This window comes from Symphalangus syndactylus, chromosome X, assembly GCF_028878055.3.
Source record: "Symphalangus syndactylus isolate Jambi chromosome X, NHGRI_mSymSyn1-v2.1_pri, whole genome shotgun sequence".
NCBI classification, from domain to species: domain Eukaryota; kingdom Metazoa; phylum Chordata; class Mammalia; order Primates; family Hylobatidae; genus Symphalangus; species Symphalangus syndactylus.
In genome coordinates, this window is record NC_072447.2 from 118794532 (window position 1) to 118810928 (window position 16397).

A 16397-nucleotide genomic window follows, 5' to 3' on the forward strand; every position below is an offset into this window, starting at 1 on the left:
AGAATGTTCAATCTACCATCTCAAAATCTCATGAGGATCAAAACACTGAAATCATAAAGAACATCAAAGATGTTCATCAAAGATGACATATCATTATATGTCATTATGACATATCATCTTTGATCCAGACATAAAGACTATGATGAAAGGGAAAAGGTACTCCCCAAATGTCTTGCTCTTCCACCAACCTCAGTTCAAAGTCAAATTCTACTTCTTGTTACAAATGTACAATACAGTGATCACAAAAGTAAATTAATAGTTGTCACATGCTGAGAAATTAGTGTTTCCGTAATATAACATCAAACATTTACATTTTTACTACTAAAACTTTAATAATTGAGAAAATGTCAAAAATATTCTAGTATCCTAGAACTTCATTCTATGATGGTGATATGTAGCTTCGGCCAATTATTTATTTTAGTTCTGGACCAATCGGCCTAAATATATTCAGAACACTCAAGATTAATAAGTATATTTCATAAAAGGAGAAGACAGCAATCATCAAATGAAACTGTAAAAATGTTACATTACCTGTCTGTGAGAGGCTGGGAGGGCATTCGTTTACTCAATGATGGAAGATCCAGGGAATCTGGTTTCTTATCCATTCTGCAACATGCTTGAATATTTAAGTACTTAAATATGTGCACCTTACCCTTTAAACATATCTGTCAATAAAAAATAAAGGAGATTTAATTATATAGTTCCAAATATAAATGACATCTATCATTTTAAACCATTCAATAGTCTCAAATTACATTGAGACATCACAATCTTGATTGATACTTTGCATATTTAAATAATTTGTACTTCTGACACCAGGTGGAAAAATCTGACAACACTGATATCAACTAAAATTCTATTGCCATCTCTATTCTTATTGAAAAAAGTTAATTTTTCTATATTTCACTAGAGTTTTCTTGTTAAAAGCAGAATGTACAAACTATTAAACAATATGAAGTTTACAACTCATAAAAGTGGCCTTTATTTGAAAAAATGAAAAATATATATTCATTGGAATGGTAAGAAAAGAACAAATAATCTATGTAATTATTTAAAGTAATCTCATCAGAACCACTAAGATGTTTGGCATAAACACTGGAGAAGGCTAATATAAAAAATATAAATATAGGAAAAATGAATTTGTTGAAAGGTACGATATTAGGCTGGTGAGACTGAAATAATAAAAGAAAACATTGGTCAATTCAACTAGAATAATATCCTAAGAAATTACTTCCGTTGGCCATAGAGAAAATGAATATTGAGGAATAAAATACTACGTGAACAAAGATACTCTGCATAAAAACAATAGAAAATGAGAGGTAAGAAAACTGTAAGTCAGCTTTATCAAGGTTAATTACAGTCACTAAGTGACATCAAATAAATATTTCTCAAAATTCTAATAAAAAATGTAACATTTTATGGGCTCATATAAGCTTACCTCACATGCAAAAAAATCAGCAAAGAAAACAGTAAGACAACAACATTAAAAAGCAATTATCATTCCAGGTCCAAAGGAAGAATGTTTCTTAGATAATTCTAACAGATACTAGGTCTGATTTGACCACTGAAAAATTTCATTTAAAAGGAAAATTAAAACTTTTGAGCTATTAGAATATAAATATATTGCCAATTAAATGTAAATATCATTAATTGATTTTCTATTAATTATAAATTATTATTAAATATTATCAACTAAAATGTGCTAAAATTAAAATGTGAGGTAGTATTCTATGTCCAAACTAAACAAAAATTTATCTTAATTACCAAATTAAGTGCTGGTAAATCACTCTCTTGTACATTTTAACTTTTTATCATAGTACTTCATGTACACAGTTTTTAAATTTAAAAATAATTACAAAGCTGACAAGACATAATGCTCAATTCTACTTCTCCTTTTTTTTTTTTTTTTGCTTGTTTTTGGAAAACAGTGTCTCATTCTGTCACCCAGGCTGGAGTGCAGTGGCGCAAACATGGCTCACTGCACCCTTGACATCCTGGGCTCAAGTGATCCTCCCAAATTAGCTGGGATGAAATTACAGGCATGCGCCGCCATGCCTGGCTAATTATATTTTGCAGAGGCAGGGTCCCACTATGTTGCCTAGGCTGTTCTCGACCTCCTGGGTTCAAGTGATCCTCCCATCTCGGCCTCCCAAAGTGCTGGGATTACAGGCATGAACCACCGTGCCCAGCCCATTCTACTTCTTTCAATCTCTAAGATCAAATTCCCACTGTAAACTCTTTTAGTTTAATTTCTGCTATTTGCCCTCATATTTATTAATAACATGCTTCTACTGCTATTTGTTTTAAATTTTCCAATGATAGATTTATTGGAGTATCACTAAGGAAGATGAGGACTTGGATTTCTTACATTACCCACACCACCACCACCATCCCAGCCTCCGCGCTTCCTATCAATTCACATAAACATACTTCTCTCTTCAGAAGTATAACATAGTGGTTAAAGAGCATGGACTCTGCAGTCACACTGCCTTAGGCTGAATCCTGGCTCTAACTCATGCTAGCAATGTGACCTTGAACAAGTCATTTAACTTCTATGCCTCTGTTTTCTTATATGTAAAATGAGGATAATGACAGTACTTGTTTTACAGGGTTAACATAAGAATTAAATGAGTTAATATATGTAAAGCATTTTCAACAGTGTCTAGAACACAGTAAATACTATATAAATCTCTGCTATTATAACTATGTCACAATTTTTCACTAAATCAAAATCTAGTATTTATATTATTATGACCAAGAAAATATTCACAGATAAACTCCACAGAGTAATATGATTACATTTCCTTTCTCCTATTTTTGTTTTTCCTAAAGTAATTAATGGTCCCATTTTTTTCTTTTGAAAAATTTTCTATATGCCTATTATAAATTCATTCTTGACTCTGACAGAACTATAAAACATCTCTCCATGTGGACAAACATATTAAGTCATCTCTTACTTTCTTTCTTTTTTTTTTTTTGGAGACAACTCCTGTACTCCAAACTACTGACTGGCTGCTTACTAGGCCTATGCATATCTGTCAATCTCGGACATGAAGAATTCCCCTTTTTTTAGTTTACTCCCTTACTTTGGTATAGTACACCCTCTGCTAGCATCCTAAGAAAGGGTACACGGGAGTAAAAATTTCTAAGACCTTGCATGTTTGAAACCTTTTTCTACCTCACATTTGATGATAGTTTGAATGCGGAATGTTAGAAATACTCCCTTAGTCCTCAAAGGTATCATTCCAACATCTGCCAGTTTCCACAACTGCTGCTAGAAAGCCATGCTGATTAGCACTCCTATGAATATGCTCCATTTTTCCTCTTTTTTCTTTGAGCTTTATTAAAGTATGAGTCACAAATAAAATTTTTTTATATTTAAGTGCCATGTCCATCCCGCTGACCCTGACCCAATGATGGATGAAAGACGTACACTGACACAGATATTTTGCCTGTCGGTCTGGCTAAGGGGCTCTGCTGCCTGAGTCTGCAGCATCTGCCTCGATAAGCTGGGGAAGTTCGCATTTATTTAGTACTAATTAAATGACAAAGGTCTCGAGTAAACACCACTAGAGGGTAATTAACATTGCCAACCCCTCGAGTAGAGAGCAATCATGCACCCACAGATGATAAAAGGTTGGGCTTAGGGCCACATGAGTAAACAAGCTATTTAGATAAACTCCTTTACATTCCTTTGTACCTACTTTAAGCTATTAACTCAAGATAAGAGGATTAGGCTGACTTCAGCTAAATCTTTTACTGAAGCTATGCAACCCCCTGGCCTTCCAAGAAGGTTTGTGTCTATTTCCCATAACTATCTTCATAATTTTTCTTCTGTAATTTTTCCCACCACCCTGACTGAACTCCCACATTTAAGGTGTACAATGTGATGCTTTGATATACAGTTGACCCTTGAACAACACAAGTTTGAACTGTGCAGGTCCATTATACATGGATTTTCTTCCACCTCTGCCACTCCTGAGACAGCTAGACCAACCCCTCCTCTTCCTCCTCTTCAGCCCTGTTCAATGTGAAGACCATGGGGATGAAGATCTTTATGATGATCAACTTCCACTTAGTGAATGGTAAATATATTTTCTCTTCCTTATGATTTTCTTAATAACATTTTCTTTTCTGTAGCTTACTTGATTGTAAGAATACAGTAAATAACATATAACATATAAAATATGTGTTAGTCAACTGATTGTTATTGATAAGGCTTCCAGTCAACAGTAGGCTATTAGCAGCTAAGTTTTTTGTGATTCCAAAGTTATACATGGATTTTTTACAGTATGCAGGGTTCGATGCCCCTAACCCTCATGTTGTTCAAGGATCAACTGTATTATACATTGTGAAATGATTACCACTGTCAAGCTAATTAACATGCCCATCACCTCATGTAGTTACCTTGTTTGTGTGTGTAGTGAGAACACTTCAGTTCAACTCTCTTAACAAATTTCAAGTAAATGCAATATTATTAACTATTATCAGCATGGTGTACATTAGGTCCTCAGTACTTATTCATCTTATAACTGAAGGATGGTACCATTTAAAATCTCCCCTTTATCCACACCCCCCAGCCCCTGGTAACTACCATTCTACTCTCTGTCACCATGAGTTCAACTTTTTTTTTTTTAAGATTCCACATATATGTGAGATCACACAGCATTTATCTTTCTGTGTCAGGCTTATTTCAATTAGCATAATGTCCTTAAGTTTCATCCATGTTGTTGCAAATGACAGGATTTCCTTCTTTTTCTAAGGCTGAATGTTTCATTACACAACCACACACACACACACCCCACACACGCACACACACACACTATATTTTCTTTATCCATTCATCTGTTGACAGACATACAGGTTGTTTCCATATCTTGACTGTAGTGAATAATGTTGCAATGAACATGGGAGTGCAGATTATTTCTTTAAGATCCTGATTTCATTTCCTTCGGATATTGTAATTTGTAAGGAATGTATACTTGGTCTTGCTCCCATTTCCTATACACAGCTCCTAAAACTCTTATACGATCTCTTAAGTCGTAAGTACCCTTTTGTATGTTAATGAATGACTACTGGTGGCTGGGAGCTCCTGGATAGCCACAGGATAAGGGCCTGATTGCCAGGAAAACCAACCATGGGATTAGACGGTTGAAACTTTCAATCCTACCTCCCTCACTTCCAGGAACCAGAGAAGGGCTGAAAGTTGAGGTGATCACCAATGGCCAGTGATGTAACCAATCGTGCCTCCACAACAAAGCCTCCATAAAAACCAAAAGGACAGGGTTCGGAAAGCTTACAAATTGCTAAACACGTGGAGGTGCCTGGAAGGTGGCGTGCCCACAGAGGGCACAAAAGCTTCATTGAGGCTCAGAAAATGATACCCCAAAATGAAAGCCTCAGAAGCAAAGTTTTTCTCTGACCTTCTCCAGACGCCCCTCCCCTGTCTCTCACCTCCTCATTCTCACCAGAGGCAAGTCATGGAAACAAGAATTTATCTTCCCTAAGGCCAGTCATAGGCACTAGAACCCCTTTATTCCAAAGCCAGCCATAAAGCCTAATCTAACCTTCCCCTACCTTTCTGTGTAACCACTGGCCATAAAGAAATTAAAACCCTCATTCCAGAGAAGTATTACCCTACACCCAGGAGGAACAAACGCTACAACAGAGACACCAAGAAAAGGCCTTGCTAGGTTTTCCCACTCCATCTATTACCATTAGCTCATGCTCTTTTTTTGTCCAATCACATTTCTACACTGCTGTCCCAGTATCAATTGAATTGAAGCATAAAGTCAGCTAACTTTCTCTATATCCTTGGGTCCTTATTCTGAAGGCTCCAGTGTCACATAAAACTATGATCTAATAAATTTGTTATCCTTTTATCTTGTTTACTTGTTTTTTGTTATAGGAGTATCAGCTGTGACCCTTACAATGGGGAGGGCCCCTCTCCACCCTTTCAGTTAGCACCCCTTCCCATATGCCTTGTCCTATCCTTCTCTTCCATCTGGCTATTCATTTGTATCCTTTGTAATAAATTAGCAATAGTAAGTAAAGTGTTTCTCTAAGTTCTGTGAACCACTCTAGTAAATTAACTGAATCTGAGGAGGCGGTCATGGGAACCTTAACTTATAGCTGGTCAGTCAGAAGTATAGGTGAGCAGTCTGTGGGACCGAGCTCTTAACCTGTAGGATCTGATGTTAACTCCAGGTAGTGTCAGAATTGAATTGAATTATAGGACACCCAGTCAGTGTCTGCTGGAGAACTGCTTGGTGGTGGGAAGAAATCTGACACATTTTGGTGACCAGAAGTGAAGTATTCTGTATTGAGAGTTAGAATAGAAAAAATAGTTTGGTTTATTTTTCTATCTCTTACAGATGTATACCCAGAGGTAGGGCTGCAATATTATATGGTAGTTCTATTTTTAATTTTTTGAGGAAGCACCATACTGTTTTCCATAATGGCTGTACCATTTTACATTCCCATCAATAGTGTACAACGGTTCCCTTTTCTCCATATCCTTGCCAGCACTGGTTATCTTTTCTTTTTGATAACAGGCATCCTAACAAGTGTGAAGTGATATCTCATTGTGGTTTTGATTTACATTTCCCTGATGATTAGGAATGCTGAATATGTTTTCACATAGCTGTTGGCCATTTGTATGTCTTGTTTGAAAACATGTCTATTCAAGTCCTTTGCCTAGTTTTCAATTTTTTTTTTTTTTGCTATTGAGTTATATGAATCCTTTATATATTTTGGCTATTAACCCCTTATCAGATATATGGTTTACAAATATTTCTGGATATCCACACACACAAAAAAATAAATGTGCTCCCTTTTGTTTCACTGAAAGCCTTTGGTGTTTTGGTCTCTGTCTTTCACATTAGAGATTACTCTTGCAATGTCTAATGATTCTTGGCTGTCTGTTCATTTTCTTTTTTCTTTCTTTTTTTGAGACACAGTCTCACTCTGTAGCCCAAGCTGGAGTGCAGTGGCACGATCTCGGCTCACTGCAACCTCCTCCAAGGGTCAAGCGATTCTCGTGCCTCAGCCTCCCCAGTAGCTGGGACTACAGGTGCATGCCACCACACCCAGCTAATTTTTTGTACTTTAGTAGAGACGGGGTTTCACCATATTGCCCAGGTTGGTCCCAAACTCCTGAGCTCAGGCGATCCATCTGCCTCAACCTCCTAAAGTGCTGCGATTACAAGTGTGAGCCACCGCACCTGGCCTTTTTTTTATTTTTAAAGACAGGGTCTCACTCTGCTGTCTAGGCTGCAGTACAGTGGTGTGATCAGGGCTCACAGCAGCCTCAACCTACTGGGTTCTAACAATCCTCCCACCTCAGCCTACCAAAGTTCCAAAGTACTGGGATTATAGGCATGAGCTACCATCCGACCTGTCTGTTAATTTCCAAAAGGGATAATAAAAAACAAACTGGAAGCTCTGTGTACATGGGGAAGTTTCCTGATGGTGAGCTTCCATCTATCTGGTGATCAGACACAGACTAGCCATTTCATCAGGTGAATCCAAAAGTTCATTATATAGATAGGTCTCTTCTCCTGCTGCAGTTTACTAAGGAAGAAGTCCACCAATTCTGCCTGAAATATGTAAGACAGGTTGCAAGCATTCTGGGAGCCAAACTGGAACGTCTCAACATTCAGTATGCAAGCATTCACTGTTTTCAGTATAGGGTCTCGCTCTTGCTATATAAGCTGTACCTGGAGCCCCTGACTCTGGTTCAATCCCTTTATAGCTTCACTGTCCAATAGGGTACCACTAGCCACATGTGTCTATTTATTTATTTTACTTTAAGTTCTGGGATACATGTGCAAAATGTGCAGGTTTGTTACACAGGTATACATGTGCCATGGTGGTTTGCTGCACCTATCAACCCATCATCTAGGTTTTAAACCCCGCATGTATTAGGTATGTGTCCTAATGCTCTCCCTCCCCTTGCCTCCCACACCCCAACAGGCCCCAGTTTGTGACATTCCCCTCCCTGTGTCCATGTGTTCTCACTTATGAGTGAGAACATGTGGTCTTTGGTTTTCTGTTCTACATGTGTATTTAAACATAATCAAATCTAAATAAAATAAAAATTCAGTTCTTTTGTCACACTATACACTTTCAAGTACTCAGTAGCCACTATGGCTACCGTATTGGACAGTGCAGATACAGAACATGCTCATCACCACAGCAAGTACAAATGGGATGGTGCTTCTCTAAGGAGTAAACACCAGTCTTCTGATGAGGCAAGAAGTGAGTCATCATCTGGCCACTGAGCTAACGGAGAAAACCTAAGGATCTACCTACTCCTTAGAATAAATTCCGGACTTCTGCTGATGCAAGTAAGGAATAGTCTGTGGCTGTGGGGCTGAGGGCAAGAATCTGAGGGTGTAAATCTTAGAGCCGTGGTGTTTAATATGGGAGCTACCAGTCACATGCAGCAATTTAAATTTAAATAAATCAAATTAAAATAAAATTTAAAATTTGGTTCCTTAGTTGTACTAGCTATATTCCAAGCATTCAACAGCCACATAAACAAGTGGTTACAGTATTGGACCAGTGTCGATTATAAAATATTTCCATCATTCAGAAAGTTCTACTGGACAGCACTGCCTTAGACATTCCACAAACCATCATGTTTTCAGTACTTAATCCCTATATTCAGAGTTACATGTTTCCTCCAATACTCAAGCCATTCCCAGGTTTGACGCTGTAAATCAACTTGAATCTGATTGCCTTCTCCCATAGCAGGCACAAGTTTCAGCTTTCTTCATTCTGCTAAGGTTGCTACCACCAGGACTCTAGCCAGTCTTTATTTGAATTAGAAAAGGTAACCCCTTTAGAATGAGTGGAATCTACTTTTGTAGGAAGAAAAAGACGACCTTTCTTCTGGATGTCTGCAAACCCTCTGCCAGGGCACACAGCATAAAGTACCATTTCACCGCTACTTTCTCCTCAGCCAAATAATCTTGGGCAATCTAAGTAAAGGTACTTGTTTCTACTATTCTATTTTCCATTTTCAGAAATTCTATTGACATCTCTTCCCCACTGTCCTCTTTCTTCTCTTTCATACTTTGTCCATAGGGCATTATATCATAGTTTATTCCTTAACTATCATTTAAGAGGATTCCACATGGATTTAATCCTCACTAAAGTCATAATTAATATTTTCCACTTGTATTTTGTTCTTTCTGTTATAATTCCATCTCTCAGTGCCAAGAATGTACTCCAATCAATCTCACAACAAATCCCAAGTAGATATATACCTGAGTGGGAAATAGGTAGAGAGACTTCAGAGTCACTTTTGTAAATAACTAACACCCAGAATTATCAGTTCACAAGCAGAAAGTTATTATCTGGGTTTTCCAAATGCTATCCTAGAGCCTAAGCTAAAACTCCTACCAAAATGCAAAAGGCAATGCTCAGAAAAACTCTAGACAACAGTGCTTGAACAACAAATTGGCTCTTGATTTAGGTGCTTTTTGATTTACCAGTCATAAACAGATAAAATTATGAATAAAAATCAGGAGAAACATGTATAATATTTTTATTACAAACCTGTGCTGGTGGTACTTGCAATGGATTGTTATCCAAAATTATTACTTGTAAATGATGCAGCTTTCTGTAACAAACTGGAATTTCGGTCACTTTATTACAAGAGAAATCCAGCTTGACTAAGGGAAGGTCTCCTAATTCTGGTCAGAAATGAAAAATAATTAATTAAATTTTACATAGTTACTCTCTTATTCATGTGAGTAAAAATAGTGAACATCTTACCATCTGGCAAAACATGAAGATTATTTCTTCTTATATTTAGCTCTCTAAGTGAATGTAATTTTCCCATTTGTTGGGGAAGGACTTGAATCTCATTGCAGCTAATATCCTAAGGAGAACAATAAAACAGAATTATAACAAGCTAACTGAGAAACACATATATTATATATATATTCTAATTTTTAAATTAAAGCACATGGTTAATAGCTAACAAAAGTTACCCTCTAATGTCATTGCTCTAAAGATGGATTATCTGGCAGATTTCTATTTATATGACATCATGAAGCTGACCTAGCACAGTAAATAGAAACTTCCCATACGAAAATTTGAGGTTATATCTTAGTAACTACAACCTCTCAAAAACCTCAACTAAAGGCCAACTCATACCAGCCAAAACCAGAAGTAAGAATGATCCGGCACTCTTCACGTGGAGGTAAAGTGAAAGACTAACAACTCTCAAACATTGTGTAATCTGTCAATTACAGTAGTTGTCTTGAGATACTTGGCTGGGCAGAGCCAAGAAAGTCAAGGATTTATAAATGTGCACTGGAGAAACAGACTGTGATCAAGATCGATTTAACTAAATCGCTTTCTCCAAAGGGATACAAAATGGGAAGTTACAAGCCCCAACACTTGTGACTCATATCATAGCTCAGAGACATTCTAAGAGATCTGAGTTGGAAATCTCTCAGGTTATCTAAGGTGTCTCTCAGGAAATCTCTGTGGTTAAAATCCAAGCCCCAATTTAAAGGCAAACAATATCAAGTTTCCATAATAACAAATTGAGGTTTTTATTTATTATCATAATAAAAAACAGAAAAAAGAACAGTTTAAGTTAACTGTGCTCTCTCCCCTCTTTCTTACAATAACATCAACAAAAAGAAAAGAGAAATCTACAGCATGGTCTCAGACAGTAATCATTCCAGACACACTTCAAATGAAATTCATATTCTAATGCAACTGCCCCCAATTTCCAACTTTTAGTGAAAATGATAATAGCTTGGAGGGAGGAGAATAGTACATACATTCAGTTTTCAAAATAATATTAAAACCATGTAGGGAAGAATATAATAATGCTATAGATGATTAGGAAAATATATCCTACATACCTCCTTCAAACAATATCTAAGGCATCTTCATTCAACAATAAATATTTATTGAATACTATTAACATTTGCTAGGTACTGTTCCAGGGACTGGGGATTTATCAAGTGACAAAACAAAATTTCCTGCTGTCATAGCTCCTCGTGGAGTTTACATGCAAGCAAGGGGAGTAAATTATATAATATGCTAGAAGGTGATAAGTGCTACTTAAAAAAGATAACAGGGTAGGAAAATGGCTATGCTCGCAATAGTGGGGAGGGATACTACTTCATCTCATAGAGAAGGTGATATTGAGCAGTACTGTCAGAGCTAAAGGAGTGAACCATACTAATATATAAGAAAGGAATATTCCAGACAGAAGGAACAATAAAAGTAAAGGTGCTCAGGCAGAGCACACCTGACAGGTACAAAGAACAGCAAGGAATCCAGTGTAACTAGAGGGAAACAGGCAAGGGAGAGAGTAGAATAGAGGGAGGGATATGACTTTAGCTTTTATTCTGAGAGATGTGGGCAGGATCCAGAAACTTTTGAACAGGGGATTGACATGATCTGACTTATATTTTGACAGGATCACCTTAGCTGCTATGTTCAGAATAGACTATTATTCAAATGATGGATAATAGAAGCTTGTGAAAATGTTATTTAAACATTATTGCTTCTTTCTAAAGGTATTTGATACTTATGATTTCCATATGGAAAATCCATAGAAATTTGAGAGATAGCTGTCATTTCCCAGGAGAAATAAACACAGGCATAGGAAATGAACCCACTCCAGTGGGTGCTCTACAAAATATTCTGCAGAGGATTGGAAGCCAGAGAGTATTTCCTAGGTTTCTAATGATAGAATTTCATTGCAGTTGATTATCACATCATGTGGAAGAGTATCAGGGGAAAATATTCCAATGACAGGGAATACCCACCAATTCAATATGTGATTTACAACTGTCAATTAGCCCTCCTAATGCTATCTACCCATCTACTGTTACTGATTTCAAGAGTTTAAAGCATAATAATTTTACAGTACCTAGTAAAATAATAGTGTTTAACATTTTAGAATTTTCTACATAAATTAAAAAACAGTTGGTCCTCTGTATCCACGTGTTCTGCATCCATGAATTCAACCAAATACAAATAAAAAATATTCAGGAAAAAAAAAGCATGGTTGTGTCTGTACTGAACATATATTAACTTTTTTTCTTGTCATTACTCCTTAAATAATACAAACTAACAACTACTCACACAGCATTTACACTGTATTAGGCATTATAAGTAATCTAGAGATGATTTAAAGTATACGGGAGAATGTATTTAGGTTATATGTAAATACTACCATTGTATATAAGAGACTTGAGCATTCGTGGATTTTGGTATGCGGTGAATCCTGGAACCAATCCCCCATAGAGGGACAACTGTACTAGAATTAATATAAAACTCCTAATTATTTTTTACATTTCATTTATCTAAAAATTACACCATGTAATGTAATTAAAAACGTAGAGCCCAAAACTAAATTAAAAAAAAAATTACAGAGACATAAAATCTTAAATTATAACCTTTATAAAATCTGGAAAAACATTAATAGTGTTCAAGTCAAAGAAAATAATGGTCCCTTTTATTATGAACTTGTTAGATCATATCTGGAATCTCTGTTCATGTTTTAGTATAACATTAAGTGAGACTTTAACTAAAAGGAACATTTCCTAAATCGAATTAGCTAAAAGTAAAAAGTCATACAAAGGAATAAAGGGAATAAGGATGTTTAAGCTATAGAAAAACACATCTTAAGAGTTTGGTAGGCTGAGCGCGGTGGCTGACGCCTGTAATCCCAGCACTTTGGGAGGCCGAGGCAGGTGGATCACGAGGTCAGGAGTTCAAAATCAACCTGGCCGAGATGGTGAAGCCCCATCTCTACTAAAAATACAAAAAAAATTTTTTTTTTGATATGTTTTTATCAAAGTAATATGCACACGTTTTTTGTTTTTTGTTTTTTTTTATTATACTTTAGGGTTTTAGGGTACATGTGCACCATGTGCAGGTTTGTTACATATGTATCCATGTGCCATGTTGATTTCCTGCACCCATTAACTCGTCATTTAGCATTAGGTATATCTCCTAATGCTGTCCCTCCCCCCTCCCCCCACCCCACAACAGTCCCCGGAGCGTGATGTTCCCCTTCCTGTGTCCATGAGTTCTCATTGTTCAATTCCCACCTATGAGTGAGAACATGCGGTGTTTGGTTTTTTGTCCTTGCGATAGTTTACTGACAATGATGTTTTCCAGTTTCATCCATGTCCCTACAAAGGACACGAACTCATCATTTTTTATGGCTGCATAGTATTCCATGGTGTATATGTGCCACATTTTCTTAATCCAGTCTATCGTTGTTGGACATTTGGGTTGGTTCCAACTCTTTGCTATTGTGAATAGTGCCGCAATAAACATATGTGTGCATGTGTCTTTATAGCAGCATGATTTATAGTCCTTTGGGTATATACCCAGTAATGGGATGGCTGGGTCAAATGGTATTTCTAGTTCTAGATCCCTGAGGAATCGCCACACTGACTTCCACAATGGTTGAACTAGTTTACAGTCCCACCAACAGTGTAAAAGTGTTCCTATTTCTCCACATCCTCTCCAGCACCTGTTGTTTCCTGATTTTTTAATGGTGGCCATTCTAACTGGTGTGAGATGGTATCTCACTGTGGTTTTGATTTGCATTTCTCTGATGGCCAGTGATGAGGAGCATAGCCAGGCGCAGTGGCAGGTGCCTGTAATCCCAGCTACTCGGGAGGCTGAGGCAGGAGAATTGCTTGAACTCGGAGGGCGGAGGTTGCAGTGAGCCGAGATCACGCCACTGCACTCCACCCTGGGCGACAGAGTGAGACTCCGTCTCAAAAAAAAAAAAAAAAAAAAAAGAGTTTGGTAAAATGGAGAGTAAACACACAACAGATTACAAATATCTGAAGGGAAGAGAAGTTGTCATTATCTATATTTCTTCACATGGTAGTCCCAGGCCCAATGGAAAAAAATGATAGAAGCATGTATTTTGGTTCAAAATAAGAAAGATTAATAACAAATAGAGTTTTGCAAAGAAGAATTAGGACAGTCACGCATGCACACACGCGTGCGCACGCACGCGCACACACAGACACACACATATACAAAGTTGTCCACCATTGAAAATATACAGTAGATGTATCAGGGATTCCTACATTAGAAAGTGGTTGTATCTGATCACTTCTAAGATCTTTTATAACTTCAAAATTATATGGTTCTAAAACATAAGGTGAAATTCGAGGAAGTTTCCTTGTATTATAATTGGACATGCAGGTATTCCTTAATGAATAAAAGGTACTCCTGAAATCTCTGCTCATTACATTCTGCTAATATTAATTTCTCATTATGAAATTGTAGGTAAGTTCCTAAAGAAAACTTTTGACCTCCCCGGACATAATAAAGTCATACATAGGAATACTTTAGGACTTTAGTCCATGCACGGTGGCTCACACCTGTAATGCCAGCACTTTGGGAGGCCGAGGCAAGTGGATCACTTGAGGCCAGGAGTTCAAGACCAGCCTGGGCAATGCAGTGAAACCCCATCTCTATGAAAAATGCAAACATAAGTTGGGTATGGTGGTGCATGGCTGTAATCCCAACGACTTGGGAGGCTGAGCACGAGAATCGCCTGAATCTGGGAGGCGGAGGTTGCAGTGAACCAAGATCGTGTCACTGCACACCAGTCTGGGCAACAGAGCGAGATTCTATCACAAAAAAAAAAAACTTTAAAAATACCTATTTATTAGGAAAGCATCATTCAAAATAAAAGAAAAACATTCAGCATGGTATACTGCGTAAAGTGGAGGTAACCAAAGGATGAAAAATAGCTGAAAGCTTTGAGGCTCTGAATATGTTTCTCTCAGAATTCAATATCCTGGCCGGGCGCGGTGGCTCACGCTTGTAATCCCAGCACTTTGGGAGGCCGAGGCGGGCAGATCACAAGGTCAGGAGATCGAGACCACGGTGAAACCCCGTCTCTACTAAAAATACAAAAAAAAATTAGCCGGGCGTGGTGGCGGGCGCCTGTAGTCCCAGCTACTCGGAGAGGCTGAGGCAGGAGAATGGCGTGAACCCAGGAGGCGGAGCTTGCAGTGAGCCGAGATTGCGCCACCGCACTCCAGCCTGGGCGACAGAGCGAGACTCCGTCTCAAAAAAAAAAAAAAAAAAAAAAAAAAAAAAAGAATTCAATATCCTTTAATACCTAAAATGTTATGTCCAAGGTAATTAATTTAAATTATTCTATATTTCTACAATCAATTGCATATAATGGCCTTTTACCATTTATTTCAGTCTAAAAAGTGTTATAACATCACATAAGCAAACAGTGAGGAAGAGTTATGTTGCTAATTCTGTTTGCAGACACCTTCTTCTTTTATCTCCTTTCTTTAAGGATATATCATAGTCCTATAAAAGTTTTATTTTAAAAATTCCCTTAGCTTTTCTCTAAGACCTTTACTGTCCACAAAATGAGTAAACAAATGCTTATTCATTTGAAAAGTATTTTTTAGTTTGTAAGCAAGCCTTCTGACGTCACTAGGACTAAGAAAGAACCATGCTGTTTTGTGACTGGAAAAACTCAGACATATAGTATCTCAAGATTTTACTAAGTCTTACTGAATTTAGACATATACCAAGTTAGTACTTTTTTTAAAAAATTACAATTAAATTCCATTAAAAATGGGTAATCTTCCAAAATGTAGATATATTATGCATATTTCATTAATTGATACAACTATGTTACTCACCAATTCCATTAAATCTTTTAACTTCCCAATTTCTTCTGGAATCGATACCAGTTTATTATTACTGACGACCAAAACTTTAAGGGGAAGATCAAATAGGTATTTTGGCAATGTTGATAAAAGATTTCGGCTGAAAAGAATGAGAAAGTTTCATTATGAGAATATGTATGTAATGTGACATATTACAAATGAAGAAATCACTTTGTAAGTAAATAATATTCTATCACTAAGTAATAACTTAATAAGTACTTACTGAGTGCTCACTTTGTATCAGGCACAGTGTTAAATTTCTTATATGCACTGTGTCATTTAATCCTCATGTTAATGACACAAGATTAAGTAGTTATTATCTCCATTATACAAATCAAAAACGAAAGTTAAAACTGGTTAAGTGATTTGCCCAACTACAGCAGAGATCCATAGCATAGCAAACCCCATGCAGGCAGACCTATGATACTACTCCACACACCATCAGTTCTCAAAAACTCAGAATGATTCCCCCGAGCTCAATAATGTCAGAACTTTGCTCCTTGATATAATTCTGGTATATTCAATACTTCCATGCTAGGGAAAGTCTCCAGCGATAAATGTGCATGCACTATGTTCAAGTTTATAAAAGAGTGAATAGGACTATACCTTCAAAAACATGTAGTAACCCTAACCCATTCCCTTTTAAGGTTTAACAGCCTATTAGCACCTTTATCTCAGCTCAAA

General features: G+C 37.0%; 1 protein-coding gene across 4 annotated transcripts in view; it reads right to left on the reverse strand.

The window, feature by feature from the left end:
* The window catches only part of LRCH2 (leucine rich repeats and calponin homology domain containing 2), a 127629-nt gene that overhangs the window by 62061 nt on the left and 49171 nt on the right, over nt 1–16397 (reverse strand). For all 4 annotated transcript variants that reach the window (XM_055267857.2, XM_055267856.2, XM_063634843.1 and 1 more), the window contains exons 3-6: nt 15687–15813; nt 9784–9889; nt 9565–9701; nt 532–665 (exon numbers count right to left, since the gene is read on the reverse strand). In XM_055267857.2, the coding sequence (XP_055123832.1) occupies nt 532–665; nt 9565–9701; nt 9784–9889; nt 15687–15813 (504 nt within the window). The remainder of the gene's footprint in view (nt 1–531; nt 666–9564; nt 9702–9783; nt 9890–15686; nt 15814–16397) is intronic.